This window comes from Bufo gargarizans, chromosome 3, assembly GCF_014858855.1.
Source record: "Bufo gargarizans isolate SCDJY-AF-19 chromosome 3, ASM1485885v1, whole genome shotgun sequence".
In the NCBI taxonomy this organism is placed as follows: domain Eukaryota; kingdom Metazoa; phylum Chordata; class Amphibia; order Anura; family Bufonidae; genus Bufo; species Bufo gargarizans.
Window position 1 is genome coordinate 92,704,883 of NC_058082.1, and position 22,243 is coordinate 92,727,125.

At 44.4% G+C, this 22,243-nt stretch overlaps 1 protein-coding gene across 1 annotated transcript in view; it reads right to left on the reverse strand.

Annotated features, from left to right (window-relative positions):
• The window catches only part of ATM (ATM serine/threonine kinase), a 207,267-nt gene extending 194,039 nt beyond the window's left edge, over positions 1-13,228 (reverse strand). Inside the window, 2 exon segments of the mRNA XM_044284054.1 lie at positions 3,334-3,454; positions 13,161-13,228. Of these exon segments, the coding sequence (XP_044139989.1) occupies positions 3,334-3,405 (72 nt within the window). The 5' untranslated portion in view covers positions 3,406-3,454; positions 13,161-13,228.
• Positions 13,229-22,243: the final 9,015 nt, after the last annotated feature.

Consider the following 22,243-nt stretch of genomic DNA (forward strand, 5'->3'; position numbering starts at 1 on the left):
ACATACCATAGATATTGACATGACATGGTTTAAATTGATAGTTGAAAACATATATTAAAACCACATATTGAAATATATAAAAGTATATGTGAAGTTATAGAAGAGCAAGTGGTGTATTAAAGAGGTACACCCTTTTACATCCAAACTAGGGGTACTGCCATGGGCACAAAATTTGCACCCTCTTATGCAAATCTGTTTGTAGGCCTTTTTGAAGATTCTTCAGGTCTCCAATCCCATAAGGATGTGCACTTTTACCGTCGATATATCGACGACATCATTTTTATCTGGGGGGGGACCTCTGAAGAATTAACATCCTTCTTATCAGTGCTAAACCAAAACGACTGGGGCCTTCAGTTCACACACGAATCTGACTCCAAGGAAGTAACGTTTTTGGATCTACACATCAAAACCATCGCCAACAAGATCACCACCAGTACCCATTTTAAAAAAGTTGACGCTAACAGCTACCTTGAATACTCTAGCTGTCACCATACAAAATGGAAGAGGAACATACCATACGGGCAGATGAAGAGAATTCGGAGAAACTGTTCAAATGAAAAGATCCTGAGGACACAACTAGGAATTCTAAAAGACCGCTTCCTAGAAAAAGGCTACCCGAAAAGTTTAATTAAAGCATCAACCCAGAGGATCCTAAAAACAGACCAAAGAGAAGCTCTGAAACCACCACCCACAAAAACATTAGACCCAAAAGGATACCAATACAATCTTATTACCAGATATAATAAAGACCACCTTAATATCAGAAAGGTAGTTATGAAACATTGGTACATCCTACTAAAGGACCCCATCCTTAAAAATATACTACCCCAATTACCATCCATAACATTCAGAAGGGCCAAAACCATTAAAAATATTATCGCCCCATCCTGTCCCAAACTGGAAGCTCCAACAAAAACAATTTTCCCACTACCAACTGGAAAAGGGTGCTCCAGATGCAACATTAAAAAATGTAAATGCTGTGTGATGATCTCACATAACACTAAGACTATCGATACCGGAGACCCCTCAGGCCCTTGGACAATAGAACAAGACCTAAACTGTGGTACAAGAAATGTCATCTACCTTTTGAGATGCCCGTGCGGTTTAAAATATGTGGGTAGGACCACACAGACCCTTAGAGAAAGGATGTGCGAACACAGGTCCAACATCAAACGCAAGGTCCTGACACACAGTGTATCCCGCCATTTTTCTACACAACATGAAGGCTCCATAACCGGCCTCCAAGTCACCCCTATAGAAACCATTACCTCATCTTATCAACAGTTATGCCGGAAAGAGATGTACTGGATTTTCACATTGAACACTCTATCCCCCTTCGGCCTAAATGAATGTCTAGAATATTCCAATTACTAAATGAACATAATCATATATATATATATATATATATATATATATAACGATAACATAACCTCTAATAAGTAAAGGAAGGGAGAAGAGATATAATGTACCTCTTTAATACACCACTTGCTCTTCTATAACTTCACATATACTTTTATTATATATTTCAATATGTGGTTTTAATATATGTTTTAATATATGTTTTCAACTATCAATTTAAACCATGTCATGTCAATATCTATGGTATGTACATTCATATATATACATTATATCTCCCGTACAATTTTACGATATATACACATCTCCGATCTTTCTTTATTATTATGATCATCTTCTTATTGGCCGCATTTTTAAGCCAAAATTTATTATTATTAATATTTCTTATATTTTTATATATATACATTTTTAAAACTTTCTTTTCTTTAATATATAATCCACTTATTTAATTGCTTTTTATCTTCCCTTCTATTCTTTTAGTAATTTTAGTAATATTAATGATTGGTGCAGACTATATCCACAAACACAGATACATTATTATCGCCATATCCCACAATGTGATTCCCCCATCACCAAAGACACCTTAGCAAAAAGATGTTTTGTATACAAAATTGACATATCTGTATCCTTAGATTTTTTTGCCATTATATAATTTTTTTTTTGCCAAAAGATGTATTCTATATTCTATTTTAATCGATATGCCCCTTCAACATTTATATTTATATCATCGGACACCAGATAACCTGTTCAGTAACAATCCAATGAGACGAATACCTCGGACTAGAGGCTCACTTCCGGTCCGGATGCGCTCCAGGCTGGAACGCACCGGAAGTTCGATATGCGTTCCACCGCGAGCGCTCCCATAGGGAACTACTAATAGGCAGAGGGGACACATAACAGGATCCTCCACCAGCCTTACGGATATCCCAGTGCTGATATTTCTAACAGGCTAACATTGGGACATCAGCACTAACTATATAGAGAAAAAAATTACCAACCCTGTAACTATCAGGACGTCATTTCCGGTGCGTTCCACAGTGGAACGCATGGAGATACCGGAAGTGACCAATTTACAAACCGTTTTGGCGGTCTTTTCTTGTTCCTTCATTGCTACTTAAACCCTATGTGTACCATGTTGTTATTATCTTTGCTCCTGATGAAGGGGACCCATTAAGAGGCCCCGAAACGCGTCGAGCTCCTCACTCCCCCACCCTGGCTTTGAAATAAAAGATTGAAAGAAAGAACAAAGGACTCCAGAGTGATCACTGTTCGTTTCTGAGATTCTACTGGCGATCCAGGCGCAGGTGGTGTGATGTGGGTGTCTTGAGCTTTATCCCACATTACCCTCCTGGGTGAAGTGAGTCACTAAAATTTTGATTTGATTTTACAACCCATTTTGGGATCTTATAAGTTGATTGTATATATTTTATCACTACTGTTATCTTATTCCTAACCACTAACAACCTATTATATACCAATTGTAAACCAATCAACTACATTATCCGGTGAGTGTACACAAGAGGATAAGCCTCTACCTTTGTGCTTTACACAATCATAACCATAGATTTTAGGGTACTGGCGCCCTCCTGTGGTCCTTTTTTTGCGCTTTCACGCAACCCCACTGTTTTCTTTTCAATCACCCACCTTGAGAGATCAGGGTGGGTTGAGACCACCGGCAGCTGGCCCCTTTCTGTTTTATCATTATCTCTTTACCATTATCTTTTGATCAATATATATATATTCCTAAGATATATTATTTTATTAATTTCATTTCCAAATATATAATACACAATCGTACCACACCCAGTCTGCCCTACCTTTGGCGCCCTGCGAAGTTACCCCTGGACCATCACTCCTGAAGGCCCAGTGACTAACCCTCTTTTTTTCTTCCCCTGTCTCTGTCTCCTGGAATCTCAGGTTCCACTAAACTAGTCTGAAAACACTGTATTTGGGCCCAAAAACACCGGGACAACATACCCGTCTTTCCGTGGCCTTGTCAGTCTCCAGCTGACGGCAGCAGAGCAGGAGCTCATGTAAAGCAAGACTCATGGTTCTGCGGCTTCCAGTTCCTTGGAGAAGCCTGGAGGGGCAACACCACCTGAAATAAGACACAAAACAGTCTTAGCGCTTCGAGTTCAACTGTCACATTTTATATCAAACCCTGCCGTCAAAATCTCCAAAAGTTACAGTATACTGCGTTTTTGAGAAGACAAAAGAAAGAAATAAACACCTACTTAACAGAAAAAAATGCATTTTACAGCAGAAAAGCTAAGGCTACTTTCATATCTACGTTTTCAATTCCGGTTTTGAGATCCGGCAGATCTGAGCCTATGCATATGGGTTGGTGGAGCCGTGCTCCAAAATAGGGCTTAGGCCTCATGCACACGACTGTTGTTCTGGTCCGTGTCCGAACTGCACTTTTTGTGGCTTGGGTGCAAATCCATTCACTTCAATGGGGCCGCAAAAGATGCGGACAGCACTCAGTGTGCTGTCCGCATCCGTTGCTCCGTTCCGTGGAGCCCGCAAAAAAAGATACCATTTCGCAACTTCGAATGGCACTTGCAACACCGTGAAATATGAGAAGACATGGCGAGTGTGGAGGGCTTCGAGATATATGTCCCCCTCCTAGCCTCCCATATTTGACAAAGATGGAACTCTAGGCAATATGTTCCCCATCCCTTTCCCCATTGGTACATTCTGAGGAACTGTTGATTTTTTTGTAATACTTCTTGATTTGCTGTATCATATGTGTTATCTCCCTTTGTCTGGGAGACTTATTGTTCACCTATGCCTTTCACTTGAGTTTACTCACCTGCGAGTGAGTTTTAACTGTACTCGTTTGAAATACCTCAATAAAAAATTATTGATTCTAAAAAAAAATACCATGTCCTATTCTTGTCCGTTTTGCGGACAAGAATAGGCATTTCTACAAATTGTGGAAGGCACGCGGGCAGCTTCCGTGCTGCAGCAGTGATGGTTGCCATGTGGTGCTGCGCCAATTTGGTGTAGGGACCCACATTTTATAGAGGCCAAAGTGATGTGGTGCCCATGCATTGTGATCAAAAAGTATACCAAGTGCCTGATGTACAGTAACCCGTTTCCAATATTGATGATCTGTCCTCGGGATCAATATCAGATCAGCGGGGGTCCGACACTTGGCACCCCCGCCGATCAGCTGTATGAAGAGAACGCATTGCTTCTTCTCATTCAAGTGAACGGGGCGGCGGAGGAGCTGTAATTACACTGCTTGTCGCTGCGATGTTGATGGCGAGCAGGTAAACAGTGAAGAGATAAGAGCGCTGCGGCCTCTTCAAACAGCTGATGGGCGGGGTTGATAGGAGTCAGACCCCTGCGGATCTAAGAGCTCATGCACACAAACGTATTTTCTTTCTGTGTCCATTCCGGGGTTTTTTTTTGCGGACCGTATGCGGAACCATTCGCTTCAATGGGTCCGCAAAACAAATGGAAGTTACTCCGTGTGCATTCCGTTTCCGTATGTCCGTATTCCCGTTCCACAAAAAAATAGAACATGTCCTATTATTGTCCGCATTACGGACAAGGATAAGACTGTTCCATTAAGGGCCAGCTGTTCCTGTTCCGCAAAATACAGAATGCACACGGATGTCATCCGTATTTTTTGCGGATCCGTTTTTTTGGGGACCGCAAAATACATACGGTCCTGTGCATGAGCCCTAATACTGATGACCTATCCTGAGGATAGGTCATCAATTTTGGAAAGTGGACGACCCCTTCAATTATGCTGAGGAGCAATAAATAAAGGCACGGCAGGTGGATGCGCAATCCAAGATTTTTCCTTAGTTTAAAACAACGCAAAATTATATATGTCAGCGGCGTCCAAAAAGTCTGTGTATTGTACAATGAGAGCATTGTCACACTGGATGGCACAGGCCTAGGAAAAGCAAGGCCTCTAGGCTCCGACTGCTGCCAAATAACTGAGTCACGAAGCAAAAGGGATGTGCAGCAGCAGCCGCCAGGTCGTCTGCCCTGGGACGGATCCCAGCAATTCACACTCCAGCAATAGAAACCCAGAATGTAACTTCAGATAAAGGTCCAGCCCCTCTCACACAGCAATGACGTCTATTAACCCCTTCATTCAAAAGAGACCTCTTCTTTTTTTTCCCCTCAGTGGCACCATTTCCGGCAAGGAGCCCTCTTTCTTTGTTTAACCACTTAGGTGCCATAGCCTGTTGATTTTTTTTTATTTATTTTTTTAGTCCCACTGGGGGACCGGAAAATGCGACCTCATGATCGCTGGTATAATACACCGCATTCCACATCTTATTTTTGCTTTACGTTGAGCGTCTACCTGTGACGGCAGTAAAAATGTACTGAAATGTATCACTCGATGTACCCATAGGCCAGCGACGGCTAACCTCCGGAACGCCAGCTGTGGTGAAACTACGACTCCCAGCATGCTCCATTAATTTCTGTGGAGTTCTGAGAACAGCAAAGCAAGTGTGCATCCTGGGAGTTGTAGTTTTACCACAGCTGGCGTGCCGGAGGTTAGCTATCACAGCCATAGGGGGGTCATTTACTATCAGATATACACCGGTTTTCTGGCATATAGCTGTCGCACATTGCAGCGCAAAGGACTTTCCCCCGCTAACGTCAGGTCTAAAAAGGGGGGCGGGGCGGGGCGGCAGGCCGCTCTCATTTATCATTTTATATGCCTGTTTTAGGTGTAGAAAATGTTCTAAATCTAGGCCAGCAAGGGAGCAGGTGTAGATTTACACTGGCGTCTCTATATTTCTTCGGCGGATCCACCGCTAGCGCAAGGGGTATTAAGACCAGCATTTTAGTCTAAAACGCCGGTCTTAATAAATGACCCCCATAGTGTATATTTTTGACTATGCTTGTCCTTGGTTACGTTCCTATACACTGTTTTTGGAAGGACAGGGCAGTGTAGCGTGCCAGACTGTTCCTTCCTGCAAAAAATAAAATCCATACTCGACATACACTAACCTTGTAGACTATGGGAGATGGGAACGTAAAGTAATTATCTTTCCATTTAATAATGTTATTAATTTTTTATATTTAAAGGCGTTTTCTGGAATTTCTGTGGTTTTTAACAGATATGCTCATGTACATATTCCTAATGATTTTTTTCCCCAGTTTGGACTCTCCTGACCCCTTATCAATATGCAAACCAATCCCTCTGGTTTGCATACTTCCTGTATGTAGCACTTCCTGTTGCTGCATCCAACCAAACCCATGATGCACTTCTCCTTCCTCTGCCACAGCTCCAGCCCCGCCCCTAACAACACCCAGCTAGTATATAGCTCCTCCCACCCATCTAGTTACATAGATACTCCCCTATCACTGTCCCGCCCATGGACATGACATCACAGGAAGAATGGACATGCTCATGTGACCACAGCCCAGAATGGGAGATAGGAGCAATAAAGTTAAAAGAAATACATTACAAAATTACAGCGACTTTCATAAATGATTGTTTTAAAGGATGTTTGTGAAAACTGGAAAATCATTTTAATGTCAGTGGAAGTAAAAAAATAAAAAAAAATGGGGTCATTAATATAAAGTAGAACCGGCTTGGTTGCACCTAGCAACCAATCAGATTCCACCTTTAATTTTCCAAAGGGGCTGTCCAAAATGAAAGGAGGAATCTGATTGGCTGCTAGGGCCAACTAAGCCAGTTCTGCTTTACACCAGTTTGATAAATGACCCCAAAAGTTTCCCCCAAAAAAAAAAGAAGACACAAACTTCCCTGAACTTGCATATACACTAAACATACATTAAAGGGTTATTCCTATCTCAGACATTGGGGGCATATCCTAGCCCCACCTCTGGAACTCACACCGACTGTATCTTTAGAATGGAGCCCCGAAAGTGAGGGAGCCACCGCCGCCCTCCATTCTCTTCTATGGAAGCGCTGAAAAGAGCCGTGCAGCACGCTCAGCTATTTTCAGAAGTCCTAATTGTAAATAAATAGGAAGCACACCGCGCAAGCGCGGCCACCGATCAATTCACGTCTATGTGGCTGGAGGAAATATATCTTCGGCGCTCTCATAGGAATGAATGGAGCGCGGCTGCGGCTCCTTCACTTTGTGGGCTCCATTCTAAAGATACTGGGACCCGCACCTATCAGACATTGGGGGCTTATCCTAGCCATATGCCCCTAATGTCTGAGATGGGAATAAGCCTTTAAAAACGAGATGGGAACAGCCGAAAAAACTGCCAGGGGCTGCACAGCTGCCAAAGCAACGGCACCCTGTAATCGTGGCACTAGGGGGGGGGAGGGGGGTGATGGGGAGCCCCATTTTTTTGTTTAACCACCTAGATGCCACATTTGCCACGCGGCTCCTGTCCCCATGTGATCATGACGGACATTGCCATTTTGAGGGATGGGGTTATACAGGATTAGAGAAATAGCGCTATTCTTGTCCGCAGGTTGTATGTGGTATTGCAGCTCAGCCCCATTCACGTCCATTAGGACAAGCTGCCATACCAGAGAAATCAGAAGGACAAACGCATTGCAGGTGAGGACATATGAGCCAGGCCTTACATGTCAGTTCAGGTAGGTACCCACCATAAGAAGTCAGACGGAGGTGCTCCCTGGTTGTGGAGGCAATGTACCGTCCCTCTAAAAGTAGAAACCGCGTCCCCCCCCACTTCCCTTTTCATCTCCAGTAATTAATAGCCCCTTCTTTACCCACCATCTCCTACAGCAGGCACTGTGAGAGGAAAGCTGGACATGTTGCCCATGGCAACCATACAGAATGTGCTGTGGTAAAATGAAAGCTACATTCTGATTGGCTGCCAGGTAGATAATGGAGGTCTTAAAGGAAAGATCCTTTTCTGTCAATGGACTATGATCACAACTCTTCTCTGAGATCATCGCCAGGACTTTCTGGACTCCTAAGGCTATGTTTACACATAACGAATACGATCTGCTGTCCGGATTAGTGGCTGGCAAATCAGCAGTGAATCACAGTATAAGAGAATCAGTTACACTCTTAAAGGGGTTCTCCAGGACTGTTATCAACACGGTCTCCAGCAACCTGTCCTAGAGTGTGACTAGCACAGGTTGCCTCCATTTCTATAGCTGCCTGGGGGTCTGGCCTCGCTGTACTGCGCTCCAGTCACTTCATAGGGATGGAAGATGCGGTTAGGCTGCTCAGCCTGTCAACATATCGGATGTATGAGCTCCATTACTATCAGTGATTCTAAATTAGTCATGATGCAATCTGCTGTCATGGCTGAGCAGCCTGATAGCAGTTGGGAGCAAGATCATGTTCCTATCAGGCTGCTCAGCCATGACAGAGGCTCGCATCCTGACAGCTGTAGAGCCGAGTTCCTGACAGTAATGGTGCAATTGCAGATGAGATATGTTGCAAATGAGGATGTAAATTAGTGTTTCAATAGTCTGCGACTATAATTTCCTGTTTCTGGTCTTATCATTTAAAATATAACTTTTTTACGTTCTTTATTAAACAATACACTGCCACGAAAACATAAAGTGAAAATTAAAAAATACATTTGGAGGGCTTCTATATTTGGGGCTGAGGGTATAGTATCTCTACTTCATTTGTAGATCAGAAGGATATTACTGCATATCCATCTAGGAATAGAGTGCAATCTATAGCATTATAATTTTTATGTCTGCAATGTCATTCAACACCAGCCACTCCTATCATCTGGACTGCACTCTATCATCTGGACTGCACTCTATCATCTGGACTGCACTCTATCATCTGGACTGCACTCTATCATCTGGACTGCACTCTATCATCTGGACTGCACTCTATCATCTGGACTGCACTCTATCATCTGGACTGCACTCTATCATCTGGACTGCACTCTATCATCTGGACTGCACTCTATCATCTGGACTGCACTCTATCATCTGGACTGCACTCTATCATCTGGACTGCACTCTATCATCTGGACTGCACTCTATCATCTGGACTGCACTCTATCGGCTGATTACCCTACAGGAAGTGCTCTTTAATTGTATCTGGCACCTTTCTACGAGTCTCTCAGTAGCAGTGCTACTGGCACTTCAATTTCTATCTGTGCTGCCCCTATCATGTAGTTGTATATGCTCGGCGTCTGCAGATCGCCGTGCTCCTATTCGGTTATTTGCCCTGCCATAATTTTTAAAAAGAAGATATTAAAGATGCAGCTCCCCCGACAAGTTTGACCGCGATATGCGGCGTGTTCAGGGGAAAAGGAGCTACTATCAACGTCCTTTTCCCCTGAAGACGCCGCATATCGCGGTGAAACATGTCGGGGGAGCTGCATCTTTAATACCTTCTTTTTAAAAATTATGGCAGGGCAAATAACCGAATAGGAGCACGGCGATCTGCAGACGCCGAGCATATACAAGTACATGATAGGGTCAACCAATATTAACCGGACAGAATAAATATCAAGTAAATCGAAAAAAACGGACCCGCAAGGAGTCGTAATAATCACCTTAAAATGAAACTGACTTACATATATATGAAAATCCAAAAACTTTATTATAAATATATATGAACAATACAAACGAAGGCAGGACACACAGAGGAGGAGCAGGACCCAAGGAGAGGCCGGGAGATCAGTGCACAAAAATAACAACAGGGAAAAAAAGAATGCTAGCTAAAAAAGCGTACCTCAAAACCTCATGACAGTAACGCCCCAAGAAGAAGCCAGGTTTACGGCGAAACGGCGTTGGGTCAGGAGTCGGCCGGGAGATCTTTGGCACCATTCAGGGTATGTTTAATCTTGTCCATGTACTCTAACCTCAATCTCTACAATTGCCTCCTTTGCACTTTGTTTGGGGCATTGCTGTCATGAGGTTTTGAGGTACGCTTTTTTAGCTAGCATTCTTTTTTTCCCTGTTGTTATTTTCGTGCACTGATCTCCCGGCCTCTCCTTGGGTCCTGCTCCTCCTCTGTGTGTCCTGCCTTGTGCTGCCTTCGTTTATTATACATGTATGTATTGTTCATATATATTTATAATAAAGTTTTTTGAATTTTCATATATACGTAAGTCAGTTTCATATTTTGGTAACTACATGATAAGGGCAGCACAGATAGAAATTGAAGTGCCAGTAGCACTGCTACTGAGAGACTCCTAGAAAGGTGCCAGATACAATTAAGGGCTCTTTCACACTTGCGTTCTTTTCTTCCGGCATAGAGTTCCGTCGTCGGGGCTCTATGCCGGAAGAATCCTGATCAGTTTTATCCTAATGCATTCTGAATGGAGAGAAATCCGTTCAGGATGCATCAGGATGTCTTCAGTTCCGGAACGGAACGTTTTTTGGCCGGAGAAAATACCGCAGCATGCTGCGCTTTTTGCTCTGGCCAAAAATCCTGAAGACTTGCCGCAAGGCCGGATCCGGAATTAATGCCCATTGAAAGGCATTGATCCGGATCCGGCCTTAAGCTAAACGTTGTTTTGGCGCATTGCCGGATCCGACGTTTAGCTTTTTCTCAATGGTTACCATGGCTGCCGGGACGCTAAAGTCCTGGCAGCCATGGTAAAGTGTAGCGGGGAGCGGGGGAGCAGCATACTTACCGTCCGTGCGGCTCCCGGGGCGCTCCAGAGTGACGTCAGGGCGCCCCAAGCGCATGGATCACGTGATCGCATGGCACGTCATCCAATGCGCATGGGGCGCTCTGACGTCACTCTGGAGCGCCTCGGGAGCCGCGCGGACTGTAAGTATACCGCTCCCCGCTCCTACTATGGCAACCAGGCCATAGTAACACTGAAAGCATTTTGAAGACGGATCCGTCTTCAAATGCTTTCAGTACACTTGCGTTTTTCCGGATCCGGCGTGTAATTCCGGCAAGTGGAGTACACGCCGGATCCGGACAACGCAAGTGTGAAAGGGGCCTTAAGAGCACTTCCTGTAGGGTAATCAGCCGATAGAGTGCAGTCCAGATGATAGAGTGCAGTCCAGATGATAGAGTGCAGTCCAGATGATAGAGTGCAGTCCAGATGATAGAGTGCAGTCCAGATGATAGAGTGCAGTCCAGATGATAGGAGTGGCTGGTGTTGAATGACATTGCAGACATAAAAATTATAATGCTATAGATTGCACTCTATTCCTAGATGGATATGCAGTAATATCCTTCTGATCTACAAAGAAAGTAGAGATACTATACCCTCAGCCCCAAATATAGAAGCCCTCCATATGTATTTTTACTTTATGTTTTCGTGTCAGTGTATTGTTTAATAAAGAACGTAAAAAAGTTATATTTTAATGATAAGACCAGAAACAGGAAACTATAGTCGCAGACTATTGAAACATTACCGGTAATTTTGATCTCCTGGGTACAGTGAGTCATTTGAAACATTATAAATGAGGTCTCATGAACCAGGCCTAACGTGTCAATTCAGATATGTACCCACCAAAAGTAGTCAGACTGGAGAGCCCCTTGGGAACTCTGCTCTACAACATTATGCAATCCTCTGTCATGGCTGAGCAGCCCGATAGCAGTAAGGCTATCATTTTCCTATCAGGCTGCTCAGCCATGACAGAGGATCGCATCATGACTATTGTAGAGCAGAGTTCCCAGGGGGCTCTTCAGTCTGACTACTTTTGGTGGGTACATATCTGAACTGACACTTAAGGCCTGGTTCATAAGACCTCATTTGCAATATGTTTTTCCATCGGATGTCTCTGGTATGGCAGCTCGTCCTGATATCTCACGTATGATCGCTCCATGTCTATAGGGAACTCTGCTGTACTATAGTCATAATGTGATCCTCTGTCATGGCTGAGCAGCCTGATAGATACGTGATCTTTCTGCCTACTGCTATCAGGCTGCTCAGCCATGACAGAGGATCGTGTCAAGACTGTTGTAGAGCAGCAGAGTTCCCCACAGTAATGGAGCGATCGTACATGAGATATGCTGGCAGGCTGAGCAGCCTGACAGCATGCCCCATTCATGTAAAGTAACCCCCAACGCAGGAGCGCAGTATGGCAAGGCACCTCACCTAAGCAGCTGTAGAAATGGAGGCAACCCGCCCTAGTCACATTCTGGGGGCCATGTTGACAACATTACAGGAGAATCCCTTTAACAAACCTCATCAACACCCTATGCCAGTAGCGGGAATGGATCCTCAGGATACGCCATAAATGTCTGGTCGATGAGGACCTGCACCTATGTGCAGTATCGGGGTCCCCCAACCCACAGGGTGAGACGGAGAAGAAGAAATAGGGGAGGCCATTTATAGGCAAGATCTTTCCATTCAGTTACAGAGAGAGAAAGTTCTCGGCCATTTCAGTAACGCCCATAGAAGATGCAGGACCGCCATTCACGGCGAATTCACACGCTGCAGATCTGATGCAGAATTTTCTGTCATCTGAATGAGTCTTATGGAAACTCATACATGAGGTCACGCCATATCAGCCAGGTGTGAATACAGCCCAACCGCAGGATCGCCTATCATCCGCAGCCCACCAGATATTTGCGGACCCTGCTGATCTAACAGCAAGCCCCTCTGACTGAATGACTAGAACTGGAAACTCCCATTAACCAGGACCACCCATCACTGAGGGCTCAGCACCAGGCCCCTCACTAATCAGGACAGTCAGATTCCCCCATGACAGTTCTTCTATACAATAGACAGTCACACATACAAACAGTATACAACTTTATATAAAGGAACATCCCTGGAAAAGCTGACAACTTCCAGGGACAAGCCCCGGAGCTCCCACCGCTGCCGGCGCATCAGGATAACGTGAGTTTACGGCCGGACTGGCACGGGTGGGCAGCTCAGTGTTTTGTGCCCCACTGGTGGCTGCCAACCAGTGCCCGAGCCCTCATTACCTCTGGTGCTCTCTGCCCCGCAGATTCCCTCCTCTGCTCCACGCTGCTCGCTGTGTCACACACAAACTCCTCCGCCACTTTCACTTTTCCTTCCGTCCAGCAGGTGGCGCTGTGTGTCATGGTAAACTAAAGGCATGGTAAACAACCAAACTAATATAGAATATTAACTAATAAAGAAATATTAATAATAATAGTAATTATTATTATTATAATTATTAATCATGTATAATAATATAAATAACAGTAATAATTCAAAATAATAATCATAATAAATATAACAAATGTAAATATTATACATAATAGCAATTGCATTCATAAATAGAGATAATAAATAAAAGCAACATGAATAATGATAAATATAAACAATAATTATAACTAAAAATAATAAAAGATAAATATTTGTTTAAAAAATGTATACATCATTATAAATAAAGCGCCGAAAGAACCATAAGGGACACATAAAATATCAAATCTTTATTTAGTAATAGATCATTACTAAATAAATTATAACATATAGCAGCAGTGCAGGCTGGCGCTGCGACAAGCCGCTCCCCTGCTGACCCACAAGGTACCCGATCCCCACAAATAACAATGCTCTATACGTGAAGGAATAAAAGAGCAATGGTAAACGGATTCCCCAAGACGCACCTTGAAAAAGCGGAGCCAAACGTGCGTCGGGGTGTGCTTGCAGCTGACCAGAGGTCCGATCTCTTCACTGGCTGACTACCAAGGTATTCCATGATTTCCTTTCCCTTTAGCCGCTTGCTATTAGTATATCCACAGTAGGCCACTTTGATTGGGCCCCATGGTTGATGATTATATACATAGCAGTTGATATGTTAGTTGGAGTTACCTTGGGGAATCCGTTTACCATTGCTCTTTTATTCCTTCACGTATAGAGCATTGTTATTTGTGGGGATCGGGTACCTTGTGGGTCAGCAGGGGAGCGGCTTTTCGCAGCGTCAGCCTGCACTGCTGCTATATTTTATCATTTATTTTGGATTAAAGAGTTGTTACTATTAATCTATTACTAAGGGCTCCTTCACACTTGCGGCAGGACGGATCCGGCAGGCTGGTCTCCCTGTCGGATCCGTCCTTCCGCTGTTTCGCCGAACCGCTGGACCGCCGCTCCGTCCCCATTGACTATAATGGGGACGGGGGCTGAGCTCCGGCGCAGCACGGCAGTGCACGGCGAAAGCCGCCTGACTAAAAAGTCCTGCATGTCCGACTTTTTAGTCCGGCGGCTTTCGCCGCGCACCGCCGTGCTGCGCCTGAGCTCAGCCCCCGTCCCCATTATAGTCAATGGGGATGGAGCGGCGGTCCGGTGATACGGCGAAACAGCGGAAGGACGGATCCAACAGGGAGACCAGCCTGCCGGATCCATCCTGCCGCAAGTGTGAAGGAGCCCTAAATAAATATTTGATATTTTATGTGTGTCCAATATGGTTCTTTTGGTGCTTTATTTGCTGTCATGCATTTTTCCATCTGTTAGATGGTTAAGTAGATTGTATAATTATAAATAACAAAAACAATGATAATACATAACAAAATAAAGAAAAATATTTATGTATCTGTAGACAAATTAGATAGATGTATAGATTATTAGATAGATGATAGATATGAGATAGATAGATACATAGATAGATGTATAGATTATTAGATAGATGATAGATATGAGATAGATAGATAGATAGATAGATGTATAGATTATTAGATAGATGATAGATATGAGATAGGTAGATAGCAAAAAACAAAGAGTGGACAGCACCGCAATTCCGCTTGTATGTATAGAGTGCCAGCCGTTGTGAGGACGATCCACCCCCAAAAATATCCAGATAAAGAAACAAATTCCACGGCACATCCAATGCGTAAAATCCAAGTAGAAGCTTTATGCTTCAGACAGCGACGTTTCAGTCCACTTGCTGGGACCTTTCTCGAGCAGTGACAAAGTGCAATAGTGCATTGTGCTTATTTATACAGGTTAACATCATTTACAATCCAATAATAGAATTAACCATCTCAAGTGTATCCTTTCTCTAATAACAAGACCTTTTTCACAAAAATTCATATAAAAGTGCTAGTGCATAATCAAGTGACACGAGATATATATATATCATAAATTAATATTCCATATACATACAAAGTATATTCCAACGAAATTCATAAGCGGTACCCTAATTAATATTAAAAACATATGTGCAAACCCTACAATCATACCTTTGTGCAGATGTTATTAAAGGGAGTCTGTCAGCAGATTTACCCCTTTTTAACAGTTGCCATACCGCTGTAGCCGCAACACAGATGATTAACACAGTACCTTTATATGCTTTGGTGGACTTTTAAATATGCCAAAAACGAACTTTGATGAGGGCTCGCAAGTGCCCATGGCGGAGTCCACCGGGTTGGAGCCCAGGCAGCTCTGCCTCTTCGGCTCTTATCCCCGCCCAGCCTCCTCCTCTGCTCGCCTATCTGTTGTCTCTCCCCCTCAGCGAGATCCCGCGCCGATGCGATAACTTCCTTGGCCGGGGCATGCGCACTGCCATGCCCATTGCTGACACGGCATCGCAGTAGCTTATGCGCATGCCCCGACCAAGGAAGTCATCGCGTCGGCGCGGGATCTCGCTGAGGGGGAGAGACAACAGATAGGCGAGCAGAGGAGGAGGCTGGGCGGGGATAAGAGCCGAAGAGGCAGAGCTGCCTGGGCTCCAACCCGGTGGACTCCGCCCTGGGCACTTGCGAGCCCTCATCAAAGTTCGATTTTGGCATATTTAAAAGTCCACCAAAGCATATAAAGGTACTGTGTTAATCATCTGTGTTGCGGCTACAGCGGTATGGCAACTGTTAAAAAGGGGTAAATCTGCTGACAGACTCCCTTTAATAAAAACATTAGGGGAGAGAATCACAGTCAGCAGGGATCCGGTCCACATGAGATTGGCGTGTAGTTATCCTCAATGCGCATGTCTTCACCGAAGCGAATTGCCCATCCCGCTTCTGGTTGCACCGGTCACGTGATCGCAAGTCCGGCCACGTGATCACAAGTCCGATCACGTGACCGCATCAGAGCGACAACAATCTTTTTGTGAAAAAGGTCTTGTTATTAGAGAAAGGATACACTTGAGATGGTTTATTTATATGATTGGATTGTAAATGATGTTAACCTGTATAAATAAGCACAATGCACTATTGCACTTTGTCACTGCTCGAGAAAGGTCCCAGCAAGTGGACCGAAACGTCGCTGTCTGAAGCATAAAGCTTCTACTTTTAAGCCTTGGATGTGCCGTGGAATTTGTTTCTTTATTTAGATAGATATTAGATAGATAGATAGAAGATAATTACATTAGATTAGAAAAAGGTGTGTTACACCCCAGAGTTGTGTTACTACACGGCTCTACCCCGCTACTGTCTTCTAAGAGCCTTTATACTGTCATCTGATGTAATTTATATTGTGTCTCCACAAATGTGCTTCTAAAACCATGTTAAATACAATTGTTCCTTGTAATTTTCCAGGTTTACCAGCAGGTGGCAGTAATGCATTAGCCACGTAGAAGTCCTAATTTAGTACATCTAAGCTGAAATGGATTATTCCAGCTTAGATCCCCCTCTGTGAGCGGGGTGGGCTGTTCCCACATCCTTCAGCATGGGTGGAGAAGGAAGTTAGTGTGCCAGCCACCCCTGTTGGGGAAGGCTGTGCGATAGAGTTCAGGAGATCCCCTGCATAGGGAAGACAGCAAGGATCTTGTCTCAGCTGAGACCTGATCATATATCCAGGCTAAGCACCTGCAGCCTCAGCTGGATGAAGAATGCAGACAACCTCCAGAGTTCCAGGAAGAAAGCACCCCCTGAGAAATCATCTGAGAGTTAAGTCCGGAGACCTAGGAGAAGCCATTCCTCCTCAGCTAGTCTGTCCCCACAAAGCAGAAGTTACAGAGAAGTGCAGAAGATTAATTCCTGCCATAATTAAAGAGCTACCAAGCAGACGACTTATCCTGCAAGCTCCACATTTAAAGTGCAGAAGTATTTATTCCTGACAATCATTGCCAAAACCTGCTGGGACAAGAGACCAGAGCTGTATACTGCTTGGATACAAGTTATCCTCAGTAAAGAAACGTTTGAACTTCATCTAAAGGTCTGGACATTATTTCTGCTGCAAAATTCCTCTATTACTCCTACTATCACTACACTCAAATTTATTGCAAGTGATCCAGGAGTCCAGCCGTACCCAGGTAGGAGACACCGTGGACACAACTACCACTATTCTACAGAGACATTACAGGCCATTACACCACTCTAGCATTCCTAATCTGGGACGTGCGTTATAACACCTTGGAAGGCCCCTGGGGTAGTACCCTGAGCAGGCTGCAATTGGCGTCACAAACAAATACAGACTATTATCCACCCGTATCCTGACCCACTGCAAAAGTGGCATCAGCGTACTCGTTCCTGGTCACTGCAGGTGCTGACAGTGGCATACATAGAGAAGTAAGGGCCCCATAGCAAGGATCAAACCAGACCCCCCAACACAGGACAGAAGGGTTTCCACCTAAACCACTTTCAATGAACCTTGGGCCATTTTTATGTTTAATGGCCGTGTGCATGAGGCCTAAGGCTGTGATAAACCCGTCGTCCAAGGCTTCATTTGGGACTTTGGGGCAATGTGATGATCTCAGCAGTGACACCCATCAAGTAACCAAGGATTGCTGTGTAGCAGTGCACGTTGCTGCGACTGCGAATCCAGAATTGCAAAAGAAAAAACGTCCAACGCTGCTGGAATATTTTCAATTCAGGGTCTAAATTGTGCCAATTTGTGTGTTCTGCTGCGACCCCTTTCAGTTCAATGACTGCCCTGGTTTACAGAGATCATTTGTCAGCCAACAGGTATTGTGGCCAAGACCACAATACCTGTTGCACACGACTGTATGTGTTTTGTGGTCCGCAAATTGTGGATCCGCAAAAAAAACCATCCTTATGCCATTCTTTTTTTTGCGGATCCATTGTAACAATGCCTAAAACGGACAAGAATATGACATGTTATATTTTTTTGCGGGGCTAGAGAACGGACATACGGATGCAGATAGCACACGGTGTGCTGTCCGCATTTTTTGTGGACCCATTGAAATAAATGGGTCTGCATCCTATCCGCAAAAAAAACAGAACGGACACGGAAACAAAATACGTTCGTGTGCATGAGGCCTTATTCACACGTCAGTGTTCAGTCAGTGATTTCCATCAGTGATTTTGAGCCAAAAAAGTGTGAGTCTAAACACAGAACAGGTGCAGATGTTTCCCTAAGGGCTCATGCATACGGCTGTGGTTTTGATTTGGATACGATCTGTGCTTTTTGCGGATTGCGGACACATTTAGCTCAATAGAGCCACGAAGGATGCGAACGGCACATGGTGTACTGTCTGCATCTGCACGTCGGCTCTGCGGCCCTTCTAAAAGATAGAACACATCCTATTGTCGGTTTTGCGGGCAAGGATAGGGCATTTCTGCAGAAGTAAAAAAAAAATGGTGGCATGCACTCGGCCGGTATCCGTGTTTCGGACCGCAAAACACTTAGGGCCGTGTACATGAGCCTTACAGTATACCTTATCTCTATGAAGCTTCTACTCCTGGTTTTGTCCCGCAATCACTGACCAAAACAATGACTTGTGAATAAGGTTTTAGGGGGTCATTTATTAAACAGAAATACGCCTAAATTAGGCATATTTCTGGTGCCGCAATCTGCGACTTTCTCTCCACACACACCAGGTCTAAAAAAAAGTGGGTGTGGCAGGGAAGTTGTCGGGGATATAAAGCAAAAGGCTTTTATATAAAAGAAAGGATCAAAGAAAAGATTTCAAAAGATTATTGATCCTTGAGGTGGACATATATGACACCTCAAAAAAAGTTTGATCGGTTATTTAATTATATTGTGCAATCAGTATACAAGGTACAAGCGTCTATGCAAAAATATAAATTATTTATTATACAATAATTTAACCACTTCAGCCCCGCTAGCTGAAACCCCCTTCATGACCAGAGCACTTTTTACACTTCGGCACTACACTCCTTTCACCGTTTATCGCTCGGTCATGCAACTTACCACCCAAATGAATTTTACCTCCTTTTCTTCTCACTAATAGAGCTTTCATTTGGTGGTATTTTATTGCTGCTGACATTTTTACTTTTTTTGTTATTAATCGAAATGTAACGATTTTTTTGCAAAAAAAGGACATTTTTCACTTTCAGCTGTAAAATTTTGCAAAAAAAACGACATCCATATATAAATTTTTCGCTAAATTTATAGTTCTACATGTCTTTGATAAATAAAAAATGTTTGGGCAAAAAAATAAAATGGTTTGGGTAAAAGTTATAGCGTTTACACACTATGGTGCAAAAATGTGAATTTCCGCTTTTTGAAGCAGCTCTGACTTTCTGAGCACCTGTCATGTTTCCTGAGGTTCTACAATGCCCAAACAGTAGAAAAAACCCATAAATGACCCCCTTTCGGAAAGTAGACACCCTAAGGTATTCGCTGATGGGCATAGTGAGTTCATAGAACTTTTTATTTTTTGTCACAAGTTAGCGAAAAATGATGATGATTTTTTATTTTTATTTTTTTCTTACAAAGTCTCATATTCCACTAACTTGCGACAAAAATTTAAAAATTCTAGGAACTCGCCATGCCCCTCACGGAATACCTTGGGGTGTCTTCTTTCCAAAATGGGGTCACTTGTGGCGTAGTTATACTGCCCTGGCAATTTAGGGGCCCATATGTGTGAGAAGTACTTTGCAATCAAAATCTGTAAAAAATGGCCTGTGAAATCCGAAAGATGCACTTTGGAATATGTGCCCCTTTGCCCACCTTGGCTGCAAAAAAGTGTCACACATCTGGTATCGCCGTACTCAGGAGAAGTTGGGGAATGTGTTTTGGGGTGTCATTTTACATATACCCATGCTGGGTGAGAGAAATATCTTGGCAAAAGACAACTTTTCCAATTTTTTTATACAAAGTTGGCATTTGACCAAGATATTTTTCTCACCCAGCATGGGTATATGTAAAATGACACCCCAAAACATTCCCCAACTTCTCCTGAGTACGGCGATACCAGATGTGTGACACTTTTTTGCAGCCAAGGTGGGCAAAGGGGCACATATTCCAAAGTGCACCTTTCGGATTTCGCAGGCCATTATTTACACATTTTGATTGCAAAGTACTTCTCACACATATGGGCCCCTAAATTGCCAGGGCAGTATAACTACCCCACAAGTGACCCCATTTTGGAAAGAAGACACCCCAAGGTATTCCGTGAGGGGCATGGCGAGTTCCTAGATTTTTTTATTTTTTGTCACTGATCACCCCCCCTGTAAGGCTCCATTCAGACGTCCGTATGATTTTTACGGTTCCATGGATACATGGATCGGATCCGCAAAACACATGCGGACGTCTGAATGGAGCCTTACAGGGGGGTTATCAATGACAGGGGGTGATCAGGGTGATCACCCCCCTGTCACTGATCACCCCCCCTGTAAGGCTCCATTCAGACGTCCGCATGATTTTTACGGATCCATGGATACATGGATCGGATCCGCAAAACACATGCGGACGTCTGAATGGAGCCTTACAGGGGGGTTATCAATGACAGGGGGTGATCAGGGTGATCACCCCCCTGTCACTGATCACCCCCCCTGTAAGGCTCCATTCAGACGTCCGCATGATTTTTACGGATCCATGGATACATGGATCGGATCCGCAAAACACATGCGGACGTCTGAATGGAGCCTTACAGGGGGGTTATCAATGACAGGGGGTGATCAGGGTGATCACCCCCCTGTCATTGATCACCCCCCCTGTAAGGCTCCATTCAGACGTCCGTATGATTTTTACGGATCCATGGATACATGGATCGGATCCGCAAAACACATGCGGACGTCTGAATGGAGCCTTACAGGGGGGGTGATCAATGACAGGGGGGTGATCAATGACAGGGGGTGATCAGGGAGTGTATATGGGTGATCACCCCCCTGTAAGGCTCCATTAAGACGTCCGTATGATTTTTACGGATCCATGGATACATGGATCGGATCCGCAAAACACATGCGGACGTCTGAATGGAGCCTTACAGGGGGGTGATCAATGACAGGGGGGTGATCAATGACAGGGGGTGATCAGGGAGTGTATATGGGTGATCACCCGCCTGTCATTGATCACCCCCCTGTAAGGCTCCATTCAGACGTTTGCATGTGTTTTGCGGATCCGATCCATGTATCCATGGATCCGTAAAAATCATGCGGACGTCTGAATGGAGCCTTACAGGGGGGTGATCAATGACAGGGGGTGATCAGGGAGTGTATATGGGTGATCACCCCCCTGTCATTGATCACCCCCCTGTAAGGCTCCATTCAGACGTCCGCATGTGTTTTGCGGATCCGATCCATGTATCCGTAAAAATCATGCGGACGTCTGAATGGAGCCTTACAGGGGGGTGATCAATGACAGGGGGTGATCAGGGAGTGTATATGGGTGATCACCCGCCTGTCATTGATCACCCCCCTGTAAGGCTCCATTCAGACGTCCGCATGTAAAAATCATACGGACGTCTGAACGGAGCCTGACAGGGGGGTGATCAATGACAGGGGGGTGATCAGGGAGTTTATATGGGGTGATCATGGGTGATCAGGGGTTCATAAGGGGTTAATAAGTGACGGGGGGGTGTAGTGTAGTGTAGTGTTTGGTGCGACTTTACTGACCTACCTGTGTCCTCTGGTGGTCGATCCTAACAAAAGGGACCACCAGAGGACCAGGTAGCAGGTATATTAGACGCTGTTATCAAAACAGCGTCTAATATACCTGTTAGGGGTTAAAAAAATCAGATCTCCAGCCTGCCAGCGAGCGATCGCCGTTGGCAGGCTGGAGATCCACTCGCTTACCTTCCGTTCCTGTGAGCGCGCGCGCCTGTGTGCGCGCGTTCACAGGAAATCCCGGCCCTCGCGAGATGACGCATATATGCGTCGTCGTGCGCAGGGCTGCCGCCTCCGGACCGCACATCTGCGTTAGGCGGTCCGGAGGCGGTTAATATACAAGATAAATCAATGTGAAA